Genomic DNA, 17,384 nt, shown 5'->3' with positions numbered 1-17,384 from the left:
CCACTCCAATTTATGGTACTCCACTATACTCTATTCCACTTTTTTGCAACTCCACTGTATGCTACTCCAGTCTATGCCACTCCAGTGTACTCTACTCTACATTACTCTGCTGTACAAAACTCTTCTACACCCTATGTCACTCTACTAGAGTACTCCACTCTGTGCCCGTACACTCCACTGTCCAAATTTACATTCAGCTCTTTGCCTGTACACTCTATTGGGCAACACTCTACTCCACTCTACAACAGTTTCCAACACTGCATGACAACACTTCACTCTACTGTGTGAGACATTATTCCAATTTATAACATTTTTCTCAACTCTACACTATGCTACTTCAGTCTATGCCACCCCACTCTACGCTAATCACTATACCCTACTCCACTCCACGTCACGCCACTGTACACCATTCCACTATCTGGCACTCCAGTCTTCTCAGTCCACAGAACGGTACTCCACCATACGGTAGTCCACTGTACGCCACTAAGTAGCTCCGCTCTGTAAAAGTCTAGCACACTTCATGGCACACTGCAACATTCTACTCCACTATCTAACTCTATACTCCACTCTATGCCTGTACACTGCAATGTACAACACTCTATTCCACTAGACTAAATTTTTTTATATGACACAGCACTCCACTCAATTGTACGAGACCCCACTCCAATTTAAAAGAGTTTACTACCTACGCTATACCAGTACACTCCACACCACCCTACGACACACCAATACACTCTACTGTACTTTACTCCATGTGCGTTTCACCACTCCATTCGTCTCTACTCCACTGTACTGTTTACGCTAATATACAACAACCCACTCTTCGCAGCTCTACAGTTTCACACCCTAATATACTCTATGCGGCTCCACTCTACTACATGTATGCCACTCTCCAACACTTTACTTCTGTCCGTACCACTTCACTACTCGTACAACACTGTACTATACTGAATGCCACTATGCGCCACAACTCCACAATACTTTAGTCCACTATACAGTAATGTATGCAACTCTTTGTATGCCCCTGCACCCCACTTTATTGCACTCTACTCTGACACAGCACTCAACTCCACTTCACTGCTCCACTGTATGCCACTCCACACCACCCTATGCCATTGTACTCTATAACACTGTATGCCAATCCGCTATACAAAATCTACTGTACACCACTCCACATAAATCAACTAGATTGTATGTCGCTGTACTCTACTGTAATCTACATCACTTTCCAATACTGTACGACACACCATTAAACTCTACTGTACAACCCATTACTCCAATTTATGAAACTTCACTCAACTGTATACTACGCTGCTCCACTCTACTGAACTCCATGCCATTATAGTCTAGAACACGCTACTCCACTCTTACACTTTACTCCTCACTACTGTAATCCAGTGTACTCCAGTCCACTATACTCCACTGTAGTGCACTTTATCCCACTTTTATGCTACTTTACTATACTCCTAGCTATGCCGCTCCAATATCCAACACTGTACTCCACTGTATGCAACTCCACTCTACAAAACCGTACTACACTTTATATCAATCTTTGCCACTCTACTGCACTCTGTACCCATCACTCTACGCCACTGTACTACATTGTATGGCACTCAATGACACACCACTCAACTTCTATCTGCAATACGCCACTCCACTATGACACATCACTTAATTGTACAGCACTCTCCTCCACTGTACTCTATGAAACCTCCCTTGACAGCACTTCACTTTTACACTCTACTTCACTCTACTCCACTATGACCGTTTACAACACCCTGCTCTACTGTTCAGCACACCATTCTACTGTATAACTCACTGCTACAGTCTACAATACTTGACTCCACTACATTAGACACCATGCCATTACACTAACACTATACAACACTTTGCTACACTGTACGACAGGCTACTGCACTCTACAATACTCCACTCTATGACAATAGACTTAACAACACTTCCCTCCATTGTACTGTACAACACTTAACATAACAACTCTCCACTTGCGACACTGGACTCTATGATTTCAAATACCTTTTTATTAAAAGATTTAAAACAAATTAAACTTAATGAAAAAAAACAAAGGTTGAAGTTTAGTTATAGTTAGGAAAACATATTGTCCCTACACAAACCAAGTTTAAACTACACAAATAAAAAAAAATCTAAAGTTATAGTTATAACTTTCATTTACAATTTATCCACCACCTTCAAATTATTATAAGTAGCAGGACCTCGTTCCACAATTTTTCAGCTTGCTAACCAGACAAAATTAACTTTAACTTGCCACTCTACTATGCACTGTGTTCTCACAAATAATGATACTCCACTGTACAACACTACACTATATGAGATTCTCTGCTACTCTACTCCATGACACTACACTTGATAACACTGAATTATACAACACTGTACTCCACTGAGCTCCACTCCATGCTGTTACACTCTACAACACTCTGCTACACTCTATGCCATTCTGCAACACTCTACTAAATGATGCTCCACTCTGCCACACTCCATTTCATGACACTGTAGTCAACAACACTCCACTGTACCACACTCAGCTCTACTGTTCGACATGCCACTACATTGTACAACACACCGCTGCACTCTACAATACTCCCACTCCACAATACGACAAACCACGCAACTCCATTGTATGCTAAGTCACTCCACTCTATTCCCCTGTACAATAATACAATCTATGACACTACACATGACAACACTCTCCTTCACTGTACTGTACTACACTCCATTTTACGACACTCCACACTGTGGTTTCAAACACACTTTTAATAAAAATTTAGACTATTAACATACAATGAAAAAAGCAAAGGGTAAGGATAATTTATAGTTAGAAATATCTTATGTATTCTTTCGATACAAACCCAAATTAAGATACACAAACAAAAATAATTGTAAAAGTTACAATTAGGGCTCCCAGGTTCCTGGTATTTGTTTTTTGAACATTTCCGTCTGAACTTATTCATATTTAATTTTTGGCAATCTTATTTGTAAGTATCCATATTTAGTTTTTGTTTAACTCATATATTTCAACATTTATTTAATGGATAACCGTACACTATTACTTTGATGATTTGAAGTCAGGTTTTAGCACATTACACAGCCAACAATAATAAAATAATAAAACCACATTAAAAAATTAGCATAATAGCACAAATATGTTATGTGTTATGCAGTAATTTAAGCAAATCTCATTTTGATTTCTAACTCCCCATGCTTCCAATATGTACAGCTATTGGCCTGAAAGTCATTAATCGCATTGCGGAGAGTCACTCAAAAGAAGCCAGATTATCTGTATTTTTCCGCTTTTAAAAATAAATAGAGCCAGGAAACAATGTTTTTTGTCTGTATCTGTAAGAATGAGTAAAAACTGAAAGCAGGGAGCCCTAGTTATAATTATAACTTCAATTTATAATTTACGCACCACCTTAAAATTAATACTAGTCGCGCACCTGCGAACAGTCTTTCCAACTCACTCGCCACACTACATTAACCATAACCCATGCCTTTTCAATGCACTATTTATACCCTTGCATACTACATCACTTATAGCATTTGAAATCATAGCATTCAAAACAACACTTGTAACTGCTCAAATTACATTATTTGTCACAATACAGTGCATGGTAGAGTGGCGAGTTATAGTTAGTTTGGTGTGGTTAGCGAGCTGTCAGCTTCCTGTAGGATGGACTACTATTTTCAGCCTTGGACCGATGGGAAAATCCGTAAGTCCAGGTTTTGACCATCCTAGTCTGCCAAAGGTAGGGGTGACCCCCTTCTGGTAGCCACAAAGCCACCAACCATTGAACGTTTAAGCAGATAGTGCCCTCCAGAAGGGACCCCAAGAGGAAAATCCCTTGTTAGAAATGGGGTTTCTGGTTGGCTAGGGTATGCATCTAAACCAGGTGCATACCCTAGCCAATTCTATATTGTATACATCATTAGACCCAGAACGTCGTTAATCAATAATTACGTGCCACCTAAGCAATTGTCAAGTATCACCGTGTATAGAGGAAGAAGCAGACTGGTAGGTTGCACACATCATAAAACATCATTACTTTGTAAATGGGACAGTCATTTCTATAGTGCTAGTTGTCCTGAGCAGGACGAAGAAATCACACCATATAACAGCAAAGGCCTAGGGTAAGGCATGCTTATTAGTCCTAGAGAGGTACATATGAATTACCATCGATCCCCTAAGTACATCAATCCCAGCATGTCATCAAAAACGTTGGGTAAGGAAAAGAAGGTAATGTGTTAGAGGCACATATGCACAATGCAGTAACTTCCCAGTAATAGCTTGGCATATGCAAAATAGCGTGAGTACTGCCGTGCTATTACATTTGTCGCCCCAAGTGGGAAGGGTATGCCCAGACGTGGGTACTGTGCTTGCTATGCCACCAGATTCAATCTAGCCTGGCTGATGAAGGGTGATACCCTAAAACCGGTCCCAGGATGCTTGTTCCAGTACAGGGAGGACCTGGCCTGCCCGTTCGGGTTGTACTGTTCCCATGAAGATCAGGGTCAAGACGGATTTGCATGTGGCTGGTCCAAACTGGGGTGGCATGGTGAGCGAAAGAATTGATGGATTAAACCCAGATCTGTGACTGGGGTGGGTGTTTCATTGGTTCCGCATTCCGTCCATCATTTGTGTTTGTTCACTTCCTAAACGTGGCATTTCTAAAATAGTAAGGTGAAATCCAACTACACCAGCAGCAGGATTTCTCAATGCCATTCCAAACATGCCAAACGTCCATGCTACTGTTTTCAAATTAGAAATTACCACTTAAAAATATATAAGGGAATTCCCAATTCTAACCTATGAGAGGAGCAGCAGGTCTCACAGTAGTGAAAAACGAAATAGGTTGTTTGTCACTAATAGGACAAGTAAAACTTAAAAGTACACGTACTACCTTTTACATACACAGTACCCTGCACATGGGCCTACCTAGTGCCTACCTTAGGGGTAACTTAGGTGTAATAAAAGGGGAGTTGAGGCCTTGGCAGTAGTTTCAAATGTAGCAGTAAACTGCGTACCCAGGCCCTCCAGTGGCAGGCCTGAGACAGGTTTGAAAAGCTACTTCTGTGGGTGGCGCAATCTGTGCTGCAGGCCCACTAGCAGCATTTAATTTACCTGCCCTGGGTATATGGTATACTACTTTAGAAGGAACTAACAGGTAAATTAAATATGCCAAACAGGATAAGCCCATCATACCAAGTTTTAGGGGAGAGAGCACATGCACTTTGCACTGGCTAGCAGTGGTAAAGTGTCCAGTGTCCTAAAGCCAGGAAAAAGAAAGTCAGAAAAATAGGAGGAGCAAGGCAAAAGGTTTGGGGGCTAATCCTGCAGAAAGGGCAATTTCCAACAACCCCAAAGGGAAAAAACCTCTGATGGTGATCGGAGACTCCCGGGAAGCTGATGAGGACTGATGGCAGAAGGCCAGGATTTCAGCAAGGCTCAGATGGCGTAGAAAAGTCTAGTGGAATACCAGAACCAGAAGAATAGAAAGGTTCAGAATGGATGCAACAGGAGCAAGAAGACACCAGCAGGAGCGATGATACACATGCAGGAGCAAGGAGTGTTGCAGTGCAAAGCAGAAAGACAGTTCTGCTCCTTATATACCCAAAAACAAGAAGTGACACAGGAAAGACTGAGGCTGCCATGATGAATTGGGAAATGCTGGCAGGAATACAGGATGGATCCTCCATGATGGATTAGTTAAATAAAAACCCTTCCTCAGGAATTCTAGGAAGAAGAACCTACAGAGAGCAAGAATATGGCCCCCAAGGGAAGGAACACTTCCAGCTCAGCCGACAATTGAGGTGAGGAATAGTCCTCAGCAGCCCTTTACAGGACTTTCTAGGCAGCAGGTATTAAGGGCGTCCCACTGAATAACACAGGACGCCAGGAAGGCAGTGGAATGAGCCGCGGGCCATGCTGCGACCCATGGTGTAGCACCAGCTGAAAAGAGTGTGTAACAAGGTCCTCTACTTATAATAATATGAAGGTGGTGGATAAATTGTAAATGAAAGAAATTGGTTCGAGAACCGGCCATTGACCATAATGAAGTGTGTATTTACTGTTCTAACTCCAGGTGTGGCTTGATAGTATGGAAGGATATAAAGCGGACCGAGGCAAATATAACTGCACTTTTAGTTTTGTGGTACACTTGCTCAAAACTACCTAAACACAGTACAGGGACCCGTCCTCATAATGCAGCGGTCCTCACAAGGATAGTGTTTGTCTTGAACTGACGGTGTTTACTCACACTATGAGGACCGAACCGGTCCTCACAGCGTGCGCTATATACACACACACACACGTACTCCTACCCTCACCCCTCTCCACCTCTCCTTTACATAGAGCATCTGGCAAGCACCAGCAACACTCTGAGTAAGTTTATCTAGAATGTTTGTTTTTCTAGCAGATGTAAAATCCGAGTTTACCACCACACTACAATACAAATGACACAAGGAAAAAACCTTTACTGCCTGACATATAGCAAGTGACAACTGGTTTGAAAATGGTAACAACAACCCTAATAACCATGAAGACTGTTGAATGTGATTTTACAAGACTGAACAAATGTAACTCCTTGCATCTTAGTTTTTGTTAAATACCTTTTGGTAAAACAAGGACATATTAAAGAACTCCATGGCATAAACCATTTCTTCTCCCAACATCTTCCACGAGAAAAGGGAAGCTTTGCTTTATACCAGAGAAGGTGGTGAGCCTGCCTGATCCCATGTCCTAATGGTAATTAAGCAGATTGTGACTGCTATAACTTTAGTGGCATTTGATGAATCGCCACAAAACTTTACAAAAAAAAGTTAATTCACCTCGGGTCCTTCCTGGAAAATGTTGGGGTGATCCTTAAAGTGGGTGCTGAAAAAAGGTGAAGGTGGGGTTGGTGGTCCCAAAATACGTTTATCCTCACAGTTTCCATACAACGATACTGAGAAAAATGGCTGAACAGAAGTACACGAAAATTCGGCAGAAAGCAAACTTTTTTATGATTTAGTTTAAATCTGTACAGGAGTTTTTGAGAAATTAAGGTTTGTAAAAATAGAGAAATCTTGAGAGGAGAGTCCCGCAGTATCACAAATTTTTAAAAAAATAAAGCATTCCGATTGGGTGAGTGGGCTTATTTCCAGTTGCCAGTCTTGCTCATTAAGGAGCAAAATGGTCCCGAAGGAGTTGTGCTGTGATTGGCTGGACTCAGCCTGAACAAAAATGTTGCAGCCATCATGGCATGCCTCGAGGACTTGGTCCACATGTTCTGCTAATTCAAAAAAAATATATATGCATGAGCAGTCCACTGGGATTATGCAGCAGGCTGACAAAATTGTGTGGCAAGAAAAGGCCAATTGTGCTGCATAATCTGGGATTTTGTTTTATAGTATTACTTCATTATTTTGTCATTGTTACACAAGATTTTACCTCATTAGTATCGGGTAGTATTAGCTAACTGAATATAGGAATTATCTACTGAAAGATGACTAGGTAACCTTTGTAAAGGGCATTCCACTATGCGTGAATGCATGTCGCAAATTAGTAACTTCAATCCAATTGAGCTAGAAACACATTTTTAAAATCTTTGTTATGCAGCAGATGATTGGTTATGGAGCAAAGGCAGACCCTTGTGGGTGGAACAGGTCATATTTGGAAAACAAATTGGGGTGGGGAGTGATCCATCAGGAATCCTGCTAGTCATTGCACTCTCTGGAATCCCACATAAATCCTGTGACTCCTGAGGGACTTGGACAGGATCGGGAAAACAATATTAAAAAAAAAAGAAAAAGAAGGATTTGGGATGGAGTCTGTGGGTGGTCGCCCACTAATTGGTGCATGACCTCCTGGTCCTGCTTGGGTGGTTGGCCAGCATCTTGCCACACGCTTCCAAAGGCTGTACATGTGGGTGGCTGGCTGCAGCTGTATTGTAAGATATTACTTCATGTAAAGGAAAAAATCAATTACATCAGTGATGTCATTTGAGATGTCATCAGTGATGTTATAAATTATGTCATAGAACATGTCATGATGCTGTAATATGCAAGGTCATAAGCAGTACATGGCAGGGCACTAGTTATAGTTTGCTCTGCGAACTATAACATTTGTTTTGGTTTTTTTAAGTTAAGAACGTTAATGCTGTCACTGACATTCACCTACCTATAACATTACTTTAAACTTTTGGGGTTTTTCGGTGAATTTCGTTTTTTTTTTTTTTTACAAAAACAGATCTTTTATCACATGTAACTATAATGTTACTTTAGCCTTTGTTTTTTCAGTGAAATTCTACCTTTTTTTAATGTCAAGTAATATTTGATTACCAGATGTAAAGCTAACCCCCGCTCCGCACAACATTTGGCTGTGCATGGCGGGATGGCTGCAAGGCGTGGCCTGCAGCCAGCCACTATGGGCAACCCACCTAGAGGTGGCCAACATCCCTGCAGACAGCCAGCCTCACGCTGCGCACAGTTTTCCGTTACGCTTGGCATGGGGTTTGCCACACAGCCTTGCTTGCAGCCAAGTCCTGCATCCAACACCCTGCTGGCAGCCATTCGGAGGCAGCCAACCCAGGCCACACACAGCATTTGCTTGTGCGTATCATGGTGTTAGCTGCAGGGCTTGTGTTTCTGCCAGGCCATGCTTCCAACTTCCTGCAGGCACCCAACCCCACCTTGCTCGCAGCCTCTGGCCAGGTGCAGCGGAGGTTGATCATAGGGCTTGGCCTGCTGCCAGGCCTTGTGGCCGAAACCCCAGCACACTGCCAAGCCCACACCATGTACAGCTTTGCCGTACACAGCATAGGGTTGTCATTCAGGCCCCAGGGATCCCATCCCCTGGGGCCAATAAATATATATTAAGGGTAGGGGGTATGCAGTCCCCCCCTTCTCGACCTTTATTAGGCCCTGGGGACCCCATTCCCTAAGGGTGTTTTTGTTTTAAAAGGGAAGGGGACAATGTGGCCCCCCTCTCTGAGATTCATTAGACCCTGGGGACCACATCCCCCAGGGCCCTATGTATTTTACAGGGAAGGGTGCCATTTAGCCGCCAACCTCAAGCCTTACTGGAGCCTGTTTTGGCCCTAGAATCCCATCCCCCAAAGCCCAATGCACTATTTAGAGGTGGGTGCCCACCCAGTGCACCCACCAGGTCCAGCTTTGGGGGCTGTAGGGGGAGCCTGACGGCCCAGCACCCCCAGCCAGCTCTCCGCATGCTGCAGGAGCTGACATTGCTTCTGCCCAGGGGGAGCACTATTTATGCTGCTCCCTCCAGGCAGGAGCAATATCTTGATCTGTTGGGAAACAGATCTCAAGTCTGCTCTCAGCCAGCTAGAGCATTTTAAAAGTTCCCACCTGCTGGGAACCACCTTTCTGTTTGCTCTCATTATGCAGGAGATTCAAACATTTTCTCAACGGGCCGGAGCAAAAATAAGTTTCCGTGCCCGTGCAGCAGTGATACTGTGTCCCGAGGGTGGGCTTCATGGGACACAGTATTTAAGCTGACTCCAAGGCATGGGACCCTCGGGCCACTAATGGGCACGTGTGCCCCCCCTCATTTTTAAAAGTTTGTTGGCCCCAGGGCATGGGGTCCCTGACCCCCCCTCCACTTTTCTGGAAATTTCGGCCCCAGGGTTAAGCTCCCTGGGCCCTATAGTGGCCGCAGGGCTCCCCATCCTAAATCAGCCCCAGGGCCTTAGTACTATACCTGTGTCTGCTTTTAGGTCGACCTCTACTGGCTCAGATCACAGTCTCAAATAAAGTAAACGGCATATGCCTGATTTGAGAAAAGCTTTAATAATTATATAGCTTTTACTTTACGTAAATTGCCTTAGTAAGACGGGTAGTGTGTCGCTTCTCAAGCACAGAGCACTTAATCAAGTTTGGGTGTCCTGCCAAAGAGAAGTGGATATCGAACAGAATAATCTGGTACAAAAAGTAATACAATGTTTTATATGAACTTGTACAAAATTAATGTTTGCCTTTGTTTAACAGATGACACAAGTAGCAGTCCTGTTTTCAGTATAAACAGAGATGATAGGCTGCATCTGCAAACATCTTGGAACACAGAAGCAGGAAAAGCAACTATTCGCCACAGTACAGGTGAGGAAGAAGAAAGGCTGGACTGGAATCCAAAATCAGCCCTAACAAAAAGATTAAAAGCCCTAAATGTATTGAAGCAATGACTACAACAAGGGCATGGGGCCATGGTTGAGTCATGGTATGCTGTTTTACTCTGAAACCAGCTACCTAGCCTACAGCTTACTAGGAAATTTCCAGAGTAGCTGAATGGCCAGTCCTGACCTCAGAAGAAGAGATTGTTTTATTCTTATTGTTCCAAATTAAACCTCATCACCTACAGCAAACCATTCTCCATATGAAAGTACCAAAGGGAGATTACCATGGAGGCTTTTGTATGCTGTGGGTGATATTAGTGTTTCAAAAGTACATAATTCCATAGAGAAAATAGTCTCTGACAAGTTTATTTTTGAAATTTTCAATAATTTTGTTTTGGTGTTAAAATGCCTTGTAGTGGGTATTGTTAACCTTGGCAAAGATAAAATGCAATAAACTAACCCCCTCCCATTCTTCCTTCTTCGCCACCATCCCCACATCTAATTGCCCGCTGTCCAGAAGCTTTAGGTCTAATCTTTTATTGTTATGTCATTTCCCCATCCCCAAGCTCATTATTTTAAATCTAGAAATGTTGAAAATGTTCCCTATACAGAATTGTTGTCAAATAGTTCAAAACTTTTTTTTTATACGGCTCACCTATCCTTACCCAAAAGTGCATCAACAGCACTGAGCTGAACATGTGCACAATAGCGTGCTCTTCTCGTCAATGTAAGCAAATGTCTGAGACTGAAATGTTCGAATAGCTACATCCAGCTTTAAAGAATGTTGTAAGTTAATGATTGATAAAGCAGTCCTTTTGTTTCTGAAAAATAACAGTTTTTAACCTGCTTTACAGGACTTCCTTTTGCAAGCAGTGACCTTGGTTTGAGGAAAGAAGACAAACCAGTTCCAGTTTTTATTGATCATCTTGGAGAAGAAATCAGAGAAAGCACCACTGACCCCAGGGCAGGTAAATTACAAACGTTCTTGAGATTTATTGGTTGATGAGTGACCCTCTTGACAGCATATTTAGTGCCTGGTTTAGACTTTGGCATATGGAAGTACCTCTGTATGGTTTTATTTTACTCCTGCCATACAGAGGGTCCTCCACCTGCCATATTTAGAGAAGTCTGCTGGCCCAGCAGACATGTCTTAACATTGGCAGGAACTGCTTAGTCAGCGGTCCCTGTCCATGTGTTAAACGTTTGAAGAACAGTATGGCAGTAATATCCATCAGACTTTTAACGTGTATCTGTATTTTCAAAAACAAAATACTAAAGCGAGTTTTGTTTTAAAAAATACAAAAACAAATGACCTCCCCTCACCAGGAATGCTGTCACCCATGATGTGGGTTCATTTAGTAGTTTTCACTGCCCTTTAGGGGCGGATGGACTTTGTGAGGGAGTATCCTCTCTGCCAAACTCGAAATCAGCCTCTTAGAATGCTGCAAAGTTAACTTTCTGCCAGTCATTTAAGGGAGGGAACCTTCTTTGCCCTCTATCCCATGTTTAGCATAGAAGTAAAATATTTTAATTTTCTCCGCACAAAACGTTTCCTCAAGATAAAATTATAGTGCTACCAACTGACAAATTTTGACCTGTTATTTTCTGTTGAATTGCTTTACAAACCATTTCACTCATTTCTCACTTACTATGTGTTAATGTTTCTTGTGTTCAAAAACAACACCTACAAACTCCTGATAAAAGTAAAAGCATAGAGGAGACATGGAAATCAAATTGTTTTTCTTTCTTTGACAGTATTTATTAAATCCAGTCAATGTTCATGTGTTGTGTAATTGACCCTCAGCATAACTCTTCATGGCAGCAGTGTTCAAATATTTCAATGTGAGCTTGCTCCTTGAGAGTCCATTTGATATACTTGTGCAAGAGACCAGATACCATCTAAGTCCATGCCTGCTCCTTGAATAGACGGTTGGATAGCAATGGATTGGTGGTTTGTGTTTTCCATATATAATGTTCTCTATGGTGTAATGTGTTTGTCTGTAAATTCTAATGCTATAGTTGAATGTATTTTTTATAACAGACCATGAGGTGGTTTTATTTCGTATTAAGCATGAGGAAGAGCCGTACTGTGAGGACTACCCAGAACTTGACAAATTACAGAATGCCAGCAGTGCGAACTGTGAGTTATTATTGCATATTTTTGGAATAGGGGCTTTTAAGACCATTTATCTTTCTCCTCTTTGCACAGTGTAAGCCTGTTGTCACCAGGATAGATGTAGAGCTATACAATAAGCTAGTCTAGTCCTCTTAGTATCAACGCAATACAAATGTCTACCTAAATGTCCATTGTACCATTTTTTAACCTCGCACTAGTCTTATCTTCAGACTCCCCAATTCATCAAAAAACATAATTAATTGAATTCCTGCTGCCATGGCCCTAGATGGAAGGTCAGAAATAGGATCTGCATTTGATAACTGAGCTAGCCTGTTATTGTGCTAGCTGTAGCATTGTAAGAGAATGGCACAACCTTCTCCAGCGTGCGTTGAGTTGTATCCTGCTTCACACCCTGACAGGAGCACAGCTGAGTCACAGCTTCCATTGTCGGAGAGAAACTGTTCTGCAGGCACTTGCTTGAATTACCATCTGTACACCGAAACAGGAAGCTGCAAACTAGTTCCAAACTTACTTGTGAAACTTGCCAACCATCATCCTGCTGTAAACATTGATAGATCATGTGGTTGGGATTCTTTTGTACATGTTTTGTTTCTATTAAGAATAATAATTACTAAGCCAAATTTCTTAGCCTTTCTTTAATTAAAAAGAAAGTGCTCACCTGACTTGTATCTTTGTCCAATAGGTGATGGAACCTTGGAAAAAAAGGATAAAGTAGACGATACTGGAAGATTAATTGATAAAACTGCTGCTGGAAGAACAAAAATGGATATGCCTTTTAATTATGAGAAGGGAACACACTCAAGAACTCCACTTTGGTCAGAATTTACCCAAGAATTGAGAAGAGATGAGCCTACCCATTGTGAAAGTGGTGTGAGTGATCCAGAACATCTCAGTTTGACTCCTGGAAACAAAAAGTTGCATGCATCAGAGACCTATGATGCCTGGGACAGTACCTTATGTCATGCAAACCTTATAGCATGTCAACCAAACCTACAAAAAAAGCTTATTCTATACTCCTGTACAGAATGCAAGAAAACTTTCAGTAAGAAGGAATATCTTACTAGACATAAGCGGAAACATATGGGAGTGAGACCATACCAATGCACAGAATGCGGGAAAAGCTTCAGGAAGAAGGACAATCTTTTTGTACACAAAAGAACACACACAGGAGAGAGACCTTATCGGTGTACTATGTGTGACAGAAGCTTTAGTCAGAAAGGAGTTCTCAATAGACACCAGATAACACACATGGTTGACCGACCTTATCACTGTACTATCTGCGGGAAAAGCTTCTGTCAAAAGGGTGGCCTAATTAGACACCAGATAACTCACAAAGCAATGATGCTTTGATCCCATGGCTATTCTAATAACAAATAATAAAATGGTTGTTGCTAGGAAATCAAATCTATTTCTAAAGGAACAAGACAAAACTTTGGATTTAACAATAAAAGGATCCATTCCTAAGGGCCAGTGAACCTGTCCTCCCTAGAAATATGATAATGTCATACTAGGAGATGTGTTCAACCAACACCAAAATGTAGTACATGCACACTGAGATCAGTGAAGCCCATCTTGGAACTGCAGAAATTACAGAGGCAATATTCCAAGCCTACCATGGTTATCTGTCCATGAAAGTCACACCATAAAAACTCCAGAAAGGAACTATTATTAGAGTAATGTAGGTATTAAAATCAACATTTGTGTTTTTTTCTTTCTTTTTTCTAATCCTACAACATGGGGACAACTGCTGTGCTCATTTATGCAATGTAGCCAAATTGCAAAAAGTAACCAACAGCAATATAATCCTAATAAATGACCTCAGAGTGAGAAAAGTATGAGGCAGAATTACACTTTAATGGATACAGATGTGTCATTCTAGGCATGTTGGCCTGTTTTCTTCAGATTAAGTACACAATTGAAGCCCTTCGCTGAATTTGTATACATATTTAACCTCTCTTCTTGTGAAGAATAGGACAACATGTTTAACCTTTTTTTTTTTTTTTTTTGATGACCTGAAAAAGCACCATTGGTCACCATTAACCCCTCCACCACTAATGAGTACAGTGGAGTGATTTTCACATACAAGCATTTGTCTGTATAAATGCCGGGAGGTTAAGCATCTTCCTGGATGAATAAAGGCACAGAATTTGGAGACGAAAGGAGGGGAAGGCATCTACCATCTTTTTTCATATTTATTTGTGCTAAGGGAACTTTCTTGTATCTGGCAAAATTAAAATATGTTCAAAGGTTTCCATTTTGATTTTGACTAGAAACTGTAACCGCCTCTACATTATAAAGTAATTTTCCAGTGACAGTATCTGCTCTCAGCTAATATTTATTTTAAAATGAACATTACACAATAGCCCTTATGTGCAGTATTTTTTCCATTGTAAATTTCACCCTGTGTGACTTAGCTAGCACTGGCATTTGTATTAGAGATGCTATCAGCTACGACATACCCTCCAAGGTAAAAAAACAAAACCTCATCTTGATAATAAATTACCAAAGAAGAGAAAATCATTTGATGCTGATATTGTGTATAAAAGTAAGTAAGAAACGATTGCCTGCTAATAGAGACAAATATGTTTGGCAAATTCACATTACTGAATATTGAACATAATTATGTTAGTCTACATAAATACAAATCAATTATGCTTTAAACTTCTGTTGTTATACAAGAGCTACTTACAAAGTTATAGAGATGAGGATATTAATTCATTTCAAAGGAACACCCACCAACCCCCAATTCATTTATACTCTCTCACTGATCTATGAAAGGTTTTTAATATTAATGAATGACTGTGTACATGGTAAATATATCCCAGAAAATTAAATGTTTTTTCTGATTTGAACAGTGCTCTCTTTACTCGCTTTAGGATGTAAGCATGGTCTGTGTTTGGTCTGTGTTTTCAGGGAAGTAGCAATGAAGTGCAAGTGTCTACCCTGACATAGTTCCACAAGGTGTTTTGCAAAATTAATGGAAACCTATTATTGTTGACTCAAGTGTGATGACGGTCTCGTCTTGTTAAAACGGTTTCAGAAATGATCTGTTGTACAACTTGTTTTCAAATCTTTGTCCATCTACTAAACCCTACAGGCCTAATGTAGACTGCGATGGTCAATAAAATAATTGAATATCATATTACTTACAAATTATATAATGCTCCAATGTTTTTGTAATTTATTTGTAAATTACACGTAATACATAATTCTTCGGAAGAAAGTATCATACTACATAGAAGTTGGCATGCAGTTTTGGCGTAATTCAGAATGGTCAGGTCAAATTTATAATTTACACAAAGCATCGTTTATCCCTTATAGGCACAAGTTCATCTTTTTAGTGATTCAAGTACATTCATCTGAGCGTCTTTACGGCACAGTTTACAGCTACAAATATATGGTATCCACTAAGAATACAGATTTACATAACTATGACTAGGATTAGAGAATGTTACCAACGTTAACTCATTTTACTATATGTCATTTTTTCTTAAAAAAAATATGGTTTTAGCCACGCATTCCACCCCTCCCTATACAAATCGCCCAGATATTTGATTTATTGCTGCATAATTTTACTGGTTTTGCACTACATGCACCAGATCCATTAACTTGTAAGTTAGATGCTCTGAAAAGTGTGCCTACTATATTTCCAGAAACTTGTGAATATCATGTATGGCCGCTTGTGCCACACAAATGCATTCATATTGTAAACACGTGCATACAGTCATACTCTAATGTGGCACTGTGGATTTGGCATATTTTACGCATGCTTTACTTGTGACTTTTTCCAAGTTCATATATTAATTACATATGCGAGAAGCTTTGCACATCAGGTCCTCAATTATTTGTAAAGCTTGCTTTTTTACATTGTGGTTGGATCAGCAAATAGACATTTATATTTAATCCACATTATTCCATAAACATGTATTCCTAGTCCCGAATAATCCTGCCACGAGGATAAGTGTAGGTGTCAGCCCATGCTTCAGGGTCAAGTGCTGGGCTGTGGCTGGCTCCGCAAGGTTCCTGGTCCTATGCTGCATCTGTAGATGATGGAGAGGTGGGCTCTGGAGCCCAGATCGTCAGGAGCCAATCTTGCCACCTGCTGCAGATGTTGGTCATCGGAGTGCAGTCTGGAGGACCGGGGCTCGGATCAGCTTAACGATCCCTCCTCACCACCAATAGAGACATTACTTAATAAAAGAAGGCCTGAAGAAAAGTCCCCATGTGTTAATGAGGTATTGGGCTGCTACTGTGTGTGGGTCAGGTGCTCTTTTCTAAACTATACTGTGAGTGGATTTGGGATGGGAGGTGTATCTCCAGGGGCTCTGTGGAGTAAAGGCCGCAGAGGCATGATGCACGTTTGCACTGGATGGCATCCGAGGCATGGTAAGTCTGCACATTGCTTTGGTGCTGGCTGCGACATCGCTGAGGGGAGTCCTCTTGTCTTGACCTCTCTGCCTGCTTTGAGGCTGTGTACCTTTGACCCTGGATCTCCCCGTCTGCCAAACTTGCTAGACGATGCAGCCCCTGAAGTGAAGCTTGAAGTGTCAATTTGTAAGACTGTGTGCAGACAGACCAGTGTGGTGAACTGGGCTGCCAGCCTTCAGCTACCTGACTAAAATCACTTGCGGTCCACTGGAGTTCCACTGCCCCCCCCCCTTTTTTTTTTTTTTGGTGTGGCCCAGTGTGGGGTGCAAACCTCCTGGGCGGCCATGATTACTGTCCTCATTTAAGCCCGCATTCAGTGTTTGACTCTCTGCCCCTTCCCTCTTCTTTCTGTTCTCTGTGTGCACTAGACATAGATTAGTGGTGTCATTTACTGGAAGACATTGGTGGGCCCATGTCACCATTGTCACAGACCACCACCCCAAAACACAAAGATGGATAGATTTGCAAAGATACAGTTGGAGGCCTCAGAGACTGTACCAGGTGGAGGGTTGTTACAATAATGGACAATATCCTTTAGACTGGATGTCTCCTTGATTTGTCAGGGCCTATGTAATGCAAGGATTGTGTCATGGAGGTAGAGGGATTTTTCTTGATGGCAGAAGATTCCCGACAGACTGTGAAGTGTACTGTAACATAATTTAAGAACACCACCACCA

General features: G+C 41.4%; 1 protein-coding gene across 1 annotated transcript in view; it reads left to right on the top strand.

Annotated features, from left to right (window-relative positions):
* The window catches only part of LOC138299183 (zinc finger protein 282-like), a 66,990-nt gene extending 51,550 nt beyond the window's left edge, over positions 1–15,440 (top strand). Inside the window, exons 4-7 of the mRNA XM_069237282.1 lie at positions 10,021–10,128; positions 10,997–11,110; positions 12,184–12,282; positions 12,962–15,440. Of these exons, the coding sequence (XP_069093383.1) occupies positions 10,021–10,128; positions 10,997–11,110; positions 12,184–12,282; positions 12,962–13,629 (989 nt within the window). The 3' untranslated portion in view covers positions 13,630–15,440. The remainder of the gene's footprint in view (positions 1–10,020; positions 10,129–10,996; positions 11,111–12,183; positions 12,283–12,961) is intronic.
* The last annotated feature ends 1,944 nt before the right edge of the window (positions 15,441–17,384 follow it).

The sequence above is a fragment of the Pleurodeles waltl genome, chromosome 1_2, assembly GCF_031143425.1.
Source record: "Pleurodeles waltl isolate 20211129_DDA chromosome 1_2, aPleWal1.hap1.20221129, whole genome shotgun sequence".
Taxonomy (NCBI): Eukaryota; Metazoa; Chordata; class Amphibia; order Caudata; family Salamandridae; genus Pleurodeles; species Pleurodeles waltl.
This window is presented reverse-complemented; position numbering and strand designations above follow the sequence as displayed.